Source organism: Aethalodelphis obliquidens, unplaced genomic scaffold, assembly GCF_003676395.1.
Source record: "Aethalodelphis obliquidens isolate GAN/ISIS:26980383/991018 unplaced genomic scaffold, ASM367639v1 scaffold9, whole genome shotgun sequence".
In the NCBI taxonomy this organism is placed as follows: domain Eukaryota; kingdom Metazoa; phylum Chordata; class Mammalia; order Artiodactyla; family Delphinidae; genus Aethalodelphis; species Aethalodelphis obliquidens.
This window is the reverse complement of record NW_020837953.1, coordinates 24,323,666-24,340,209: the sequence shown is the minus strand read 5'-3', so window position 1 is coordinate 24,340,209 and position 16,544 is coordinate 24,323,666. Positions and strand designations below refer to the sequence as shown.

General features: G+C 41.0%; 1 protein-coding gene across 5 annotated transcripts in view; it reads right to left on the bottom strand.

The window, feature by feature from the left end:
* CLSPN (claspin) overlaps positions 1-16,288 on the bottom strand; it is a 33,950-nt gene extending 17,662 nt beyond the window's left edge. For all 5 annotated transcript variants that reach the window (XR_003433319.1, XR_003433320.1, XM_027109128.1 and 2 more), the window contains exons 1-12: positions 16,169-16,288; positions 12,741-12,849; positions 11,772-12,220; positions 10,988-11,149; positions 10,060-10,137; positions 9,655-9,727; positions 8,980-9,088; positions 8,213-8,793; positions 3,829-4,020; positions 1,492-1,733; positions 367-545; positions 207-271 (exon numbers count right to left, since the gene is read on the bottom strand). Coding sequence is in view for 3 of the 5 variants with exons in the window: in XM_027109128.1 (XP_026964929.1) it covers positions 207-271; positions 367-545; positions 1,492-1,733; positions 3,829-4,020; positions 8,213-8,793; positions 8,980-9,088; positions 9,655-9,727; positions 10,060-10,137; positions 10,988-11,149; positions 11,772-12,220; positions 12,741-12,849; positions 16,169-16,192 (2,263 nt within the window). In the remaining 2 variants the exon portion in view is untranslated. The remainder of the gene's footprint in view (positions 1-206; positions 272-366; positions 546-1,491; positions 1,734-3,828; positions 4,021-8,212; positions 8,794-8,979; positions 9,089-9,654; positions 9,728-10,059; positions 10,138-10,987; positions 11,150-11,771; positions 12,221-12,740; positions 12,850-16,168) is intronic.
* Between the last annotated feature and the right edge of the window lie 256 nt (positions 16,289-16,544).

Below are 16,544 nucleotides of genomic sequence, written 5' to 3'. Positions count from 1 at the left end.
ACATGCTCGTGGAAACTGCAGGTAAGTTTTCAAAAACTGGACCAAGAAAAATATTCTAATTCATAAATTCCTGTCATTGCCACAGGTAAGACTGGGAAAAGTCCACTAGGGTTCCAAAAAATGGAACCTTAAGGAATTGTAGTCCTTAAGTGTCAAAGCTGGAGGATCAGAGAAAAGTCACGTTCTGCGAAAGAGTCACTACTTACCTAGTTTGCTAGGTCTTTTGCCTGAGTTTTCATCTATTTCTGATTTTTCTTCACTAGCAGAGTAACTACAAAATAAGAAGGTAAATTGTTTGAGTATCTGCTTCTTACTAGAGGGGCAAATACCACGGAATCTTATCTTTCCTTAGAGAGAATTACTTACCCCATCTTGGAAGAGTTGTCCTTAAATAGAAGGAAGGTAGAATCTGACAAGAGAGGCTTGGGGACAGAGAGAAGGCCAACTGACTTGCCAATTTCACCATTGCCATCATTGTTTTCTTTATCCATTTCTTTCTCATCTTTGGTTTCTATTTCTTCACTACCGAGAAGGAATTCTGCAATCTTTACCAATCACACAACCCCAAAACAGAATAATACAAGTCAAAAAATTTAAAAGCAGACACACTGTCAGCCTGAAATATGGCTGCTTAGTTACAAGCCACATCTTAAATCTGAAAAGGTAAACCTGAAGGAAGCTCGGTCTAACCATTATCATTAACACAATTTACGCTGACACTTCTAAAGCTCTTTTATACTTATGTTACTTTACCTTTACCCTCCCAAAACTGCCACAAGATCATGAAAGAACCGGATTATCATTTTATTGAGTCAATGAGAGGTTACATGATTAGCCTGAGATTGCAGGACAACTACTGACCTCCAACCAACCACAAACTATGACATCCTGCCCAGTTCAGCCACGGCTTTCCTCTTCCTTTACCCAGGGTTAAACATTAACCAGTTCTTTTAAATGACTCCAGTGTTCAAACAAGGACGACTTTCTTTTTTCTAATACCAAAAGTCCTATCATCATCTGTCTTCTCTAGGTGGAAAACAATACTATAGAAAAAGGGCAAGAGGCCCTTCTACAAATACCTTCCTCAACAAAGAATAAAATTAACTCAGGAAGGTCTCGGGCTGTCTGAGAATTTATTCCAGAACTCAACCTGGCCAAGGTTAAAAGTGCTTTTTATTCTGAATAGAGAAACCTAAATGAACAACAAAGATAAAATTTCTATTAATACAAAACCATTTCGATATCAGTATAATAGTACAATATGTAAACCAACAGGTAGAAGCCAAGGCTATGGCTCTGTGAACTGCAGGTGTTCCCTGGTGCTGAAAGGACTGAAAGCACTAATATTTAAGTACATATAAGCTACATTTATCTCTGCCCCTGAAATCTCTTATACAATTGAACATGCTCATTATATTCTTACTCAAATCTGATTTTCTCTCTTCCTTATTCATCATGATCTAGTAACAAAATCACATAATTGCCAGAAACCTCCTGATTGCCTTCTTCCTCCTCTTCCTCCTCTTTTGCCTCTTCTTCCTCCAAAGCTTCCTCTCCCTCCTCTTCTCCGTCTTCCTCGGACTGATCCGTCATTTCCTCCTCCTCCTCCTCCTCTTCTTCAAATCCATCTTCGTTATCTAACTTAAGTAACGCTTGGCGCTTTTGGCGCTCCTCAGACCTTCGGAGTTTCATTGCTTCTTGCAGCTTAGCTTTCAGCACCTGAAGCTTTTCCCCTGAACAGAAATACGAAGAGATGCTGTAGACGTAATGACCAACTGCACACTACAACAACACAAGTGTCCACTTTAGGCAACTCCAGAGGTGTTCTAGACGCAACCCAAAAGGAAAATCAGAGACCTTAGGAGTCTAGGCTTTTGTTATCTTAACAAATGGAGAATATCATGAATTGAGTGTAGGAGATAACTTCCATAATTATGCTCTACACCCTGGGATAATATATTACAGAGATTATAAAACTATTATTTAAAAGGGTAAAAAAAAAAAAAGATGGGTGGGGGGGAGTGGGCCTTCAAAAGTCTATGGTTCAGAAGCCATGAAGGAAAATATTGATAAATTTATCCACATTAAAGAAAAAGAGAAACAACTAGAGAGTAAAATGGGCAAACGATATGAACTGGTAGTTCACAGAAAAATGAACATATATTGTAAATAAAATTAAAAATAATGCGTAAGGGCTTCCCTGGTGGCACAGTGGTTAAGAATCCACCTGCCAATGCAGAGGACACAGGTTCGAGCCCTGGTCCAGGAAGATCCCACATGCCGTGGAGCAACTAAGCCCATGAGCCACGCTACTGAGCCCGCGGGCCACGACTACTGAAGCCCGCGCACCTAGAGCCTGTGCTCTGCAACAAGAGAAGCCACCGCAATGAGAAGCCCATGCACCGCAATGAAGAGTAGCCCCCACTCGCCGCAACTAGAGAAAGACCGAGCACAGCAACAAAGACCCAATGCAGCCAAAAATAAAATTAAAAATTATTTTAAAAAATAATGCTTAACATCACTTCTCATTAGAAATACAAATCAAAATAATGAGATACCATTTTTTATATATTTGGCAAAAATTTGAAGGCTTGATAATATCTGTTATTAACTGGAAGAAACAGGAACTCTTTTTTTTTTTTTAACAGGAACTCTTATACACCGTGATTCAGAGTGTAAATCGGTGCAACTATTCTGAAGGACAATGGGATGATATATATATATATATATTTTTTTTTTGACTCACTGATTCCACTGTAAGGAATTTTGCATCAAAATTTACTAACATATATCTGATACTAGGACGCAATATTGTATGAAATACCAAAACTGAAACAAACACAATGTCCATTAATAGGAGTATGGTTAAACAAATCATGTTATACTTGCACAATGGAATATCACACAGCTGTTAAAAAAAAAAAAAGGCCCCAAAGCAATATGTGTATCCTGATATGTGAACTCTTGAGTTAGGTGGTCTGGATTAGGCTGCTAGTTCTACTACTTACTAGTTATATAAATTTGAGCAAGTTGTTTAAATGCTTTCTATATCAGTTTCTTCACATATAAAATAAGGACACTAATGTTATTTGCTGTAAAGCACCTAGAGCAGTGCCTGGCAGAGAGTATAAGTGTACAATGTCTCTCTCTCTCTCACTCTCTCTCTCACACACACACACACACACACACACATACACACACACACACACAATGGCATATGCATATGAATTTTCCCAGAACACACAAGAAATTGTTAAGTTGCCTTTGGGAAGACTAATTTTTCATTTTATACCTTTTCCTCAGTGTTTTAATTTTTTTCTATGTGATATATTACTCGTGTTTTCAAAGTGGGAGTGGAAAAACAGACCTGTCCCTAATACAGATTACAAAGCAGAATGCACAGTATGATTGCATTACTGTTTTATTTTTTAAGCAGACATGTACTGTCTGTTTAAAAAATACATGCAAAAAGTTTTAAAGGATATAAAACATGGTTACAGAAGATGTCTCTGATAGAGAATTGTAGAAGTTTTTTGTTTATTCCATGTATTTTCTACAATGGATATATTTTTTTAAACAATAAGACAAAGGCTAGTTTAAGAAATAATTCCTCTTACCCACCCCACACAACTAGGTAATGCTACACACATGAATCATGCTAGAGGTACTGCTGTCCCATCTCTAAAGTCTCCAAGGAAAAAGATTCTATAACGTCTCACTATAGGGTCTTCAGTAGCCATAAAGCCCTGCCAGAGTACAAAGAGCCAGGCACCCATCCCCGCCCCCAGCCAAAAAAATAAACAAAGAAACCCCCATGACCGCAAATACCTGGTTTTGTGTGGCTTGCTCCATCCAGCTTCTCAGCTGCCAAAGTCACAGCTACCGTATCTGCCTTGAGCTCTTCCTTTCCATCAGGGCCCACATCTTTCACTATGATGTTCACATTCACCTGCTGAGCAGCCCTGGGTTTGGCTGCTGGATTAGCATGCTTCCAGAAACGCTGCTTCAAGGCTTCCAGTTCTAAACCAAACGCCAACCAGTATGTCAGTTTGCCTTTAAGATTCCAGTTAAGAATTACAAGCTGTGTTTTTTAAGTTCAACAAACTTGTAGGGAAAAAAACACACACAGAGAAATACCAAAATCTCCTTTGCTACCAACACCTGTGTCCAATTCATATAACTTAACCCAAACTAACGGACTGCTGCAACTTCCTCAATATACTTCAAAACTCATTTTAGGGTAGAAATTTACAATGAAGTTTCTAAATATGTGCAATTCCTCAGGGAGATCAGCTCGGTGCTTTGTGACCACCTAGAGGGGTGGGACACGGAGGGTGGGAGGGAGACACAAGAGGGAGGAGATATGGGGATATATGTATATGTATAGCTGATTCACTTTGTTATAAAGCAGAAACTAATCACTTTGTTATAAAGCAGAAACTAACACACCATTGTAGAGCAAGTACACTCCAATAAAGATGTTAAAAAAATAAAAATAAGTATGTGCACTTCTTTTTAAAAATGTATTAAGCTGGTAGAAAAAATACTATACTCCTCAATTATTCAAGGGCTTAATTTCTCATGGGTTTCAGTCTCCTTTTAAAAAATTCCCTTCTTTGAACATTTCACTGCTTATTAGCAATCTCACTAAATACGAGTAAGGTCAATTTAAAAAATGGAAAAAGAAAATAACAATCAATGCAATGAGTGATGTAAGTCAGCGGCAGGACTGGAAAAGTTTCTTCGTCAAAATTTTAAAGATATAATCAGTACAATCAGAAAGGAAATCCCAGTTAGAAGTGGTCCCTGTACCACACACCCTACTTGTATATAAACGGGACTATGAATACACCCGCCCCCCGCCACACACACACGTAGTATGAGTTCAGTGGTCTAATAGCAACAGGGCCTTTCCCTTCTTCCCCACTGCTGTTGCTCAGAACTTTCTTTCCTTTCTCCCTCAGCTAGCTGTTACCTCTCTCACTCTGTTTAACAAGTCAGTCATACCATAGTGGGATCTGGTGTAAAAGAGCTGACGGAAAGGAAAGGAGAGGAAGAAAAGCTCCTTTGGGGTTGAGGGATGCTGGCTATTTTCACATGCCATGCGTTCTTTTCCATGATAAAATGTCCAAGATACTCCAAGTTTGGCTCTTTTTCTAAAATGCGCTCAAATCATACTTTAGTAGTTTTGTGCTTAGCATGTAGATGTGGGTTTTCCCTCCCTAGAGCGTCTTAGTAGAAAAAGAGAAGAACTGGAAAGAAACCTTTTTATTCTGAGTCCCTAACATTATTTATTAATAGAAAAAATCCAATCCCAAAGGAGGGCATGTTTACATTGCAAACCAAAGAGTAGGGTGAGAAGCTGTAAGTCTGCATCCCATTTTATTTTATTTCAGTAAGTTAGAAGCAACAGGGAGTGGCAGTGGAAAGGGAACAGAAATAGGCAGCTCATCACTGGTGCCAAGAGAATAAAAGAAGTGGAAGGGGAGGAAGATTACTCAGGACCTTAAATAAGAGTGAGGCAGGAGTTGCCTTCATTCTTCTGGAGAAAGCCAGGTCCCTCAAAACTCTTCATCCACCAACCCACTGGAGCACCCCTTTTCCTTGCCCTTTACTACGTGACTCAACCACCACCCTCCTCACTATAGAACCCCTGTTCAAGCTCCTCTCCCTCCATCGTCTTTTCCCAACACCTTTCATCTCCTCTGTAAGTGAAAAGTCTCTGCTCTAGCTCATGTCTCCACCTAAAAACCCTGCATGATCTGGCCTCTAGTCACCAACCTCCTTGCAATCTTCACTTCAGCTAACCAGAGCTTTCTCTTGTCTTTGTGTCTTTTGTAGCTCTGTCCCCTCCACCAAGAAAGCCCTCCCTCACCTCTCTGCCTTGGTATCTCTTACTCAGCTTTCAGGACTCAGCTCAGGTATGAGCTCCTTTCAGAAGCTTCCCTGACTCCCTGTGAGGAACTCTTTCTCTAGGCTCAAAGTATGCACAGCACTTAACATCCGACTTTTCTGCCTGTTACTCCTACTAGGCTTTAATTTCCTCGTGAGAAGGGACTACATCTAACTTGCATACACAGCACCCACCATGCTAAATAAAAGTTTATTGCATGAATGAATAAATGTTGATCCTAACTTCATATATTATGAAACAGGCTGATCTGGAAACCCAATATCCATGTCAAATACTATTTCTGAAGGAAAACATATTCTGAGTTAAAAATAAGTGCCTACTATGAGCCAGGCATTGTGCTAGTTCCCTGTAAAAGCCAAGTGTAATGTTGGAAAAATTACCCAACCTCTCCAAACCTCAGGCTCTTCATTTGCAAAATAATATCTGGGGCTATGAAAATTAAGAAAGATAACTAATAAAAAGACCTATCAGTGTCTAATATAGTAGGTATGCCAAAAAAAAGGTTTCTTCCCTTTTCTGTTTCTCAGTCTGAGACTGTTTAGAAAACTTCTAGTCCCATATAAAAAAATTTCACAGTATTAGGATAGTAAGTACTCAGAAAGTTCTACTGCACCTTTCAGTCTCAGACTATTTAGATAACTTCTAGTCCCACACAACAAAACTTTCTCTCCCTGTTCTAGGCAACAGCTTATTTCCACACTTCTTTGCTAACAGAGCTATGCTAGTTGTTACAAAACCCTTCCACCCCCGCAACTGCTCTGGTCAAACTGACTTACACGTCCTCCCAATATGCGCCACACTGAGCTCTTTCTGTCCCTTCTAAGAACGTCCTTTTCTCCACTTCCACAAAGTCCACCCATTCAATCAACGAAGACTGATACTGTGGCTGACCTAGCACCTGCCAACCATATGTTAGTTAATGAAGGAGAGTCTTGATGTAAATAATTTCACTGATAATAGAAAAAGCAGCCACCATTTGAGTGTTTCTTTATGCTATCCACTTGTATGCATTATTTCAACAAATCTTCACTAAAGCCCTGTGAACCAGATAGCGTTATTTCATTTTTTAAAAAAGATGCCTTGGGGCTTCCCTGGTGGCGCAGTGGTTGGGAGTCCGCCTGCCGATGCAGGCGACACGGGTTCGTGCCCCGGTCCGGGAAGATCCCACATGCCGCGGAGCGGCTGGGCCCGTGGGCCATGGCCGCTGAGCCTGCGCGTCCGGAACCTGTGCTCTGCGGTAGGAGGGGCCACAACAGTGAAAGGCCCGCATATCGCAAAAAAAAAAAAAAAAAAAGATGCCTTGGAGAAGTCAAATAGCAGACTCAAGTTTAAACAGTGAATAGTGTAATCCAGATTCAGATCCCAACCTTGCTATAGAGCCTCAGCTCTTAATTATCATATCACATTGCAGAGGAGGGAACACCTAATTTTACCGACAAGTCAGGAAGTCTACCCAATGTGGGTAATACTTGATTTCTCTCTTGAAGGATCATTCATTCATTCTTTCATTCATTCAGTAAACATGGCTGCCTAAAATGTGTCATCCACTGTGGCAGCACGGGGGACAGAGTAAGGAACAAGCCAGAAGATCCCTACTCAAAGTATAAAGGGGAAGGCAGTGAACAAGTAATTACATCCATTTATTCTTTAATCATCTATTGTAAGAAACTTATCCCTCCTCTTTACTATGATTCTTTACTCTAAATGTTTCTTTCAGCAAAGAATACTCTTCCCTTTTCTCCATGTTATTTAACTTTTTCCAATTATCAGGGACACATGTTCATGATAGAAGATGTCACTTCCTTCCTTGTATTGCTGTTATTTGCCTACTGCTTATCTCCCCGGGTAGAGCGTAAGTACCTTAAGTGTAGGATAAACGTCAGATTTCTCAAGTATGCCTTACAGCAACTTGCATGTAGCGGATAGTTTAATACTTGTTGAATGAATGAAAAGAAAGAAAAGAAATTCAGTTTTGCAGACAATTTGCTGAACCAAGATATTTCTAACTGTGAAAAACTGAATAATGCTTTTATCAAAGTCATACCATAAAACAACAGCAATGTACCCTGCTTTGTACATTGACTGTCAACAGGTTTCCATTTAAACAAGGTTTAGAACATTCTAATACCCTGCCAAATGTATCTAAATGATTCCTATCTGGTATCTGGTACATCTGTAGAATAAGACCATGTGTGATTATTTGTTTCTCCTGTATTCCCTGTCCTCCACAGTGGCAAATACTAGAAAGCTGCCAGAACAAATCACTCTAGAGAAGCTCCTCACAATTCACAGGATTACCTCTGTTGGTTTCAGGTTCTTCAAGTATCACAAAAGAATCTTTGTCAGCACCCAGCCGAGGCTGAATGAAAACATCTACTCCCAGTTGCTTCAGTCTATCCACAGTGAACCTCCTCACTTTTTCAGGTGGCACCACTGCTGCTGATTTAGTTTGAAGGCTGGGCTCTTCCACCTTCTCATCTGCTTCTTCTGTTTTTTTCAGGCCTTCTTCTTCCTCCAGGGCACAAGGTTCAGGTGCCACAAGCCCTCCAGCCTGATACTCCTCACTGTCCTTATTCCCAAGGAAGCTGCATTCCTGTTGTGCCACCGAGATGTCCCCAGGTGAAGGTCTAGCATCACTCTGCTCCTGTTTCTCAGGAATTTCTAGCTCTTCACTTCCTGTCAAATTCTTACTGCAAGACTCATCTGATCCAGTAGTGATCTGGGGTTCCTTTGAAACTGCAGGGAGTGCATTAATTTCCATTTCATATCCTGCACCTGTTGTCTGCTCAGAATCTTTGCTATGGTGGTCACTATTTATCTCAGTTGTATTTTCAGTGTCTGTGATTTCTTTGTGATGGCTTGCCTGATACTTAGATGACCTAGAGAAGGGAAAATAACCTGGAGTTGAAAATTATCCTAAACGTGAAACATTCTTATCCCTTAGCACGTAATGAATCGTTTAAATCAATTTTAAGGAAGTGAGGAATCTGAATCTTTACACCAGGTGTTTGCCTCAGAACTGAATATTTATGAAAATTATAATCACAAGGAAAGAAGCTTCTTACTTCAGTAGTGCCATGGCATTTCCCTGGCAAGTGGGCCGGGGTTTACGTTTGAAGAATTCATGAACAGTTTTATTCTCAGGCATATGATATGGAAGATTAAGTGCAGCCTCTAGAAAATGGAACAAAACAAGCAAATACATATACTGTACATTCTGAAATGTCACTTTACAATCAGTTAACTAAACAACCAAAGCCATCCTCAGAAATAGAAAACAAACCTGCCTTTAATAAAAGCAGGCTCCAACTACAAAAAAATTCCCTGAAGACCAGTGGCTTTTAAAATTAGCTGTGAAATCAAATTGATCCAGTAAGTTTTTTAAAAATAGAGATTCTTGGACCCCATTTTGAGCCTACTGAATCAGAATTTCTGTGGGGCCTAAGAATTTATAAATTTGAAAGGTTTGTAAAAGGGATCCTGATGCAGCTAGGCCATAGACAACCCTTTAAAAAACTCCCTCATTACCACCACTACAGTTCCGGAAATTTTCTCAGTTTATACTAATGTTCCAGGGGCTTCAGAACAATGGCCATTCATCAAGATCAATTCTAAACTTGATTATTATAATCTCATTCATATTAAGATTGTTAAAAAAAAGGAAAGTCCCCAACATCCAAGTTGAGCTTACAAAGAAATAATGTGATTTGCCTCAGTGTTTACCATACAGGTTTCTTTACCTCGAATAAGGCGCTGAGTCTCACTATGCAATTTTTTTAATGCTTCCTTACTTAACTTGGCTGCCTTTCTTTCCTTAAAGAAAACAAAAAGTGAGATTACATTAATGCTATTATCCAGAAAGGTTGATAGATATTCATCCCATAAAAGTCTGCTCTCTCCAAGAAAAGAGGATGGAGAGGGAACAGTAAGCATTAATAAGATCAAAACAATATAAACTTCAGGAGCTCACTTATTTGCAAGTCTCATAGAATTAATTCAGTCCAATTCATATTTGTGTCCCTACTATGCACAAAGCAATATCCTAGGAATCAGGGTAATACGATAGACACAATAAAACTCCTGAAAAACCCACAATCGCCTGGGAAAAGAGCTCAACATGACAACTATATAGGGCTCTATGTCACCTTCCTCGTGGTGCCTTTTGATAACTCAGTTTCTTCTTCAAATGAATAGACCTCACTCTCCAAAGATGGTTCCTTTCTCTAAAAGAGAAGATTGCAAATGCATTAACAGGGAAAAAAATTAAACTGACACAAGAGGATGTTGCTTACGCAAAGACTGCTTTTGCACTCCAACACCACATCACGCTACATTAATGCTAAATCAATAATTATCAAATATAAAATGTTAGACACACAGCATCCTCTAATGCCTAGAAAACACATTAGTTGTCTCCAATGGAGCTTGGGCCCTCATTTCTTACACCTCTCTATTACATCTTTCCCTAAGGAGGTACAATGACTTCCAGGAAGCTAATCTCAGGAAGAAGGATTATGCTTCCAAACACTCAGGACAACGATGCTTTTTTTTTTTTTTTTTTTTAGCGCAGGCTCAGTGGCCATGGCTCACGGGCCCAGCCGCTACGCGGCATGTGGGATCTTCCCAGACCGGGGCACGAACCTGTGTCCCCTGCATTAGCAGGCAGACTCTCAACCACTGCGCCACCAGGGAAGCCCAGACAACGATGCTTCGACTGATGCTTCTCTTTGATACCCTTCCTGAAACCCTATAGGTTCATTTCCTAGAGGCCACCAGATTATAAAATTTACATCTCTGACCCCTTTTTTACCTGTTTCTTACAAAACATAAAAGTATCTTACTTTCCTCAACATTCTTATTAGGGCAATGCAAATACTAGTTCCCAAACAACGTAGCACGTCTATCACTTGTACTGCATAATTCCAAAATTAACAGCTGAAAAACTGAAATCAATTGACACGTGCTTTTTCTTCAGTTAAAAAAAAAAAAATTAAGGTTCCAACAGTAAATCAGAAAACAAAGCAAAGGTTAGAAGCAGTGGGTTAGCTCTAATTGCAGTCATCTTTTACTTGCCTTGTGCTTTTTTACTTTGTTTTTCACAGCTTCCCTTATTGATTCTAATGACTCTTCATCTTCTAATGGAGAGTTATTTTCCTCCTCCAACCCAGTTTCAAAAAGGTCTTTATCCACAAGTAGACAGCCACTGTCATTAAATAGCTGTTTCACATCATCTTCCTGGGTAACACAAAGAAAAAGCAAGATCCAATCATTTTCAAATCCAATGTTTTACAACACCATATAGCAATTTGCATCAGGACAGAAAAAGCTCATGCTTCCTCAACAGACAAGTATATGGCATCCTAGAACATTATCACTGGTTCCTAATCCATAGTCATCCTTTGAAGTCCATGCTGTGATTTTACACAATTGTCCAAAATTAACTTAATAAATAGTACATTTGTATTTGAAAAGTCAATTAAATACTTCATTAAGCAACTGGCTTATAAAATTTGAGGATGGTTTTTCCAGGTAGCAAACAAGACTTTTGACTGATGGAGGCATGAAAAATCCTATGAAAGTTAATTTTCATCAGATCAGAAACAGCAAAGAATAACTCCACGTGCTCACAAAGAAAATCAGAAACCCATTTATTTGGAAGGTGTCCTCTCATATCCAAAATGGAGAATGAGACCAACGGATTTGAAATCACATACCTCATTGCAAGACAATCAACTCGAACGTATATCCCGAGTGCAGAAACAACCTCAAGAACTAAAAGCAACTGTTTTTCCTAAAAGCAACTTTTTCTAAAACATTAACCTGCCTTAGAAACAGCAAATTATTCTTTCAAATGTACCTCATTTTTTGTTTCCTTCTTTTTCAGCTGCTTAATTTTCTCCATCTTTCTCTCCTCTTTCTTGAGTCTTCGCTTTGATTTTACTTTTGCTTTTCCTCCAATTCCTTCTTTATCATGTATGGGTTTTTTGGAAATCTTTCTGTCAACTGTAAAATCCACAGAGTTTTCAGGTTGGAGACTCAGCTCTAAGCAAGGTGTCACTTGGGTTTCAAGATTTTCCTGACACAAAGACTCCTCGATGTCACTCTCATCACTGTTCACCAGAGTTCTGTAAATCCTTCTAACTTTTCCATTTTTTCCAGCATGTAAGTTCTCCTTATCTTCCTCCTCTATATCGTCATAGGTAGTTTTCTCTGGAGAGGCATTTGTGCCCTCCTGTTCAGAATCACTCTCTTGTAGCACCTTCCTGCTTTTCAATTTCTTACTCACAAATATCTCTTCATCTGAATCTGGAGGAAACACAATTTTTTTTAGAGTCTACCGTCATTGGCCTTCTTCCTAGTCCCCATACTCCTCAAAAACATATCCAATTAGCCAAGTGATATATCACCTTGTGAAATTATGTAACTAACACTAAGAACTGATTGTAGCAAAGCAAATCTAAAAATATATTTTGAAAACCACTTTCCCTGGAAAAATATCTCTTACTAAGAAATGTAATTATATATATTTACAATGTGTAAAGCTGTTCTGATCCTTCTGGCAGGTGTTAAAAGTCCTTTTATTATAGGATGAATGCATTCAACCAGGCAATATGGTATCTTCTAGACACTTCATACATTCAATAATATAACAGAAATGGTTATTTTCAAAAGGGTACAAGCACTATTATTTTGCTTTTATAATAAACAGAACAAACAAGGTTAAGCATTAATAATTTAATAAATCAGAGAATAAGAAATTAATCCAGTCCCCTTACAACCCAAGCTGCCACATTCTATTCCTAAAAATAAAAGTACTGTTACAAACCTTGTTCACTCAAGAGCCCAACTATTTCACAGCTGCCCTGTCCACTGTCTGAAGGACTATCTGCTTCTTCTTGTGAAATGAGTTTTGAATCATTGATTTCTAGGTGAACCTAGAAAATGAGAATATAATTTGTATTAACCAGCAGGTGACAGAAAGCTGTAAGTACATAAAGATACACAAATTATCATGGGATCATCAGGCTGAAATAAGGAAAAACCAATACAGCGGTTTAACAAAAGGATGACATTAAGAATTACTGGACATGGGCTTCCCTGGTGGCGCAGTGGAGAGTCTGCCTGCCGATGCAGGGGACACGGGTTTGTGCCCCGGTCCGGGAAGATCCCACATGCCGCGGAGTGGCTGGGCCCGTGAGCCATGGCTGCTGAGCCTGCACGTCTGGAGCCTGTGCTCCACAACGGGAGAGGCCACAACAGTGAGAGGCTCGCGTACCGCAAAAAAAAAAAAGAATTACTGGACAGGACTTCCCTGGTGGCGCAGTGGTTAAGAATCCGCCTGCCAATGCAGTGGACACGGGTTCAATCCCTGGTCCAGGAAGATCCCACATGCCACAGAGCAACTAAGCCCGTGAGCCACAACTACTGAGCCTGCACTCTAGAGCCCGAGAGCCACAACTACTTAGCCCATGTGCCACAACTACTGAAGCCACACACCTAGATCTCGTGCTCCACAAAAAAGGGAAGACCCCACAATGAGAAGCCCACGCACTGCAACGCTCGCAGCAACTAGAGAAAGCCTGCGCTCAGCAACGAAGACCCAACGTGGCCAAAAATAAATAAATAAAATAATTTATAAAAGGAAAAAAAAAGAATTACTGGACAAGAAAACAAACTAAAATTCATTGTTCACCTTTGAAGGCTATTATAGGACCAACTCTTTATTTTGAGTTATAGTAAATAAATTTAAAGAATCAAGCACTTATTTCGTTTTACTGTGTGAAGTGTTTCTCAGTGTATCCAAATGACATGATAAATAACATCACAGAGAGGCAATCCAGGTGTGGGAAACTCTACAGGACAAACTCTGTGGTTTCTTTAACAGTAAATTGCAAGAAAAAAGAGAGGGAGGGGGACTTATAAAGAGAGTAAAGATATTTACACACACACATATCACCGACTGCAATATGCAGGGGCCATGTTCGGATCCTAATTCAAACAAATTGAAAGTATATGTATGAGTCAAAGAAATCTAAACACTGATTAGCTATTTAATATCAAGCAATAATTCTAAATTTTTTAGGTATGGTAATAATATAGTAGTTATCTTTTTTGGAAAGCCCTTACCTTTTAGAGATGCATGATGAAATATGTGTGGAATTTGCTGCCAATAATTCAGTAAGGGGGGAAGTGGGTGGGGGTATAAATGAAACAAGACTGGCATGATTTGATAATTGCTGAAGTTAGGTGATGGGTTCATTATAACAGCCTTTCGATGTTTATGTCTGAAATTCAGCCCCCCCCCAAAAATTTTTTTAAGTCACAAGTGAAAAATCTAAGGAGACGGTGGTATGTTGGGTGACTTGACTAGTTAGTGACCAAGCTTGGTTCACAGAACTCTGAATCAACTTATTAATAAGGGGGAAAATACATCTGTAATGTAATAGGTCACAAGGCCTCACCCTAATGGCTTCTCAAACAACTATTAAATTGATTTGAATGTTTAGTACAATTATTAAAATTATAACCAAAAATAACACAAACAGAGGAATATCACTGAGGATCATGATGTATATGCTGATGATCCTCCCAACAATGGAAAGCAGTAAGACTATTTGTGGACATGGAAACTGAGTTCAGGTAACCACAAAGCTCAATACATGGTGATACTCTTTTTTTTTTAAAAAAATATAGATTTATTTATTTATTTTTGGCTGCATTGGGTCTTCGTTGCTGCCCGCGGTCTTTCTCTAGTTGCAGCGAGCAGGGGCTGCTCTTTGTTGCGGCATGCGGGCTTACTCACTGCGGCGGTCTCTCCTGTTGCGGAGCACAGGCTCCAGGCGCACGGGCTTCAATAGTTGTGGTGCATGGTAGTTGTGGCTGCAGTAGTTGTGGCTGCAGTAGTTGTGGTGCAGTAGTTGTGGCTCGTGGTGTCTAGAGCGCAGGCTAAGTAGTTGTGGCACACGGGCTTAGTTGCTCCGCGGCATGTGGGATCCTCCCGGATCAGGGCTCGAACCCGTATCCCCTGCATTGGCAGGCAGATTCCCAACCACTGTGCCACCAGGGAAGCCCCATAGTGATACTGTTAATCACTGTATTCTAGGCAATCTGCAGCAGAACCAGCGACACTCAGGGCCAGGAACAGGGTGAGGCTAGAAGGTCTCAAAACACTCAGTAATCAAGATATTTTAGTGCAATATTAAAATAAAAAATCAAACGGACAAATTATGACTCATGAGGTCAGCTGCTTGCTTTTGTAAATAAAGTTTATTTTGAACCAGGGCCAGGATGAGTGTGAGGTGAGTGAGACAGAGTAGTGCAAACACAGGGTCGGATCTTGTCTTCGTTTCAAAGTTTGATATTTTGTTCAAAATCAAATAATGGAATTTTTTGCATTTATTTTTAAAAATACTGCATTAAAGTATTATCTTGAACCACAAGGTCCTACTGTATAGCACAGGGAACTCTATTCAATATCCTGTGATAAACACAACGGAAAAGAATAAGAAAAAGAATGTACATATATGTGTAACTGAGTCACTTTGCTGTACAGCAGTAATTAACACATTATAATTCAACTATACTTCAGTAAAAATTAATTTTAAAAATTATCTTAAAGCGCCCTGTTAAATTTTGCTCCCAAGACGAGTGTCTCACTCCAGTCTCAGCCCCATAAAAGAACACAGATCTGGAAACAGATGTCGTTTCTACGCCAATTCCGACAGCGACCAGCCAGTCACCTCCCGGAAGGCTCCGAGACTGGTACCTTCACCTCTTGGGACCCTGTGTGATGACCTCAGAGGCCTCTTCCAGACCCAATTTCGAAGTCTCTAAGACTCCTGCCGTCCATTTACAGTTAATGCTGCCCCTCACCCTAGCGGTCCGGTTCGGCCTGGTCCTCCTCCTTTTTGGGGCGCAGTTGGAGGAAGAGCTCCCGCCGCAGGAAACGCGCCAAAGGGGCGGGCTGAGCAGAGGCTGGCGGCGGGCTGCGCGCGCCGCAAAGACCAGGAGCAACCTCCCCGAGGGGACCGAGGCGCGGGGATCCCAGCGCCGGGATCGACCGCGGGGTCCCGAGCACTCGGGGCCTGTAGTTTTATCTCCGCAGGGCCGCGAAGCCGAGCCGCCGCAGTGCACGCCGGGAGCTGTAGTCCTCCCAGCCTCCACGACCCACTTGGCCGGCTCGACCCCTGCCCCACCCCACCCCTCCGCGCCGGGCCTCCGCAGCTTCAGATAGAGGCAAGTGCATAAACTCACCTCGGAAACCACTTCTCCCGTCATGACTCCGGCCTCCGCAGCGCGCCGCTCAGGAAGAAGCAGGTCTCCGCTCCCCGCACCCGGGACGCAGCTGCTCCCGCAGTCTCCGGCCCGGCAGCGGCGTTCGAGCTTTCGCGCCCAGCCGGAGTGGATGCTCCGCCCTCAACGATTTGCACCAATCCAGAGGAGGCTTTCTACATGAGGCCGCGCCCCCATCCTGTCCTACCAATCGAAGCTCCTTCGGCCGGCCCGTTGAATATAATCTGGGTTAGGTTGGCGGGTCGCGGCTCCTCTTGTCAACTGAGGCAGGGGGAGGCTGGAGGTGTCCTGGCTGCCTGGCGGCCAGACCCTCTGGCCTTGCAAGACTTTAACGTGC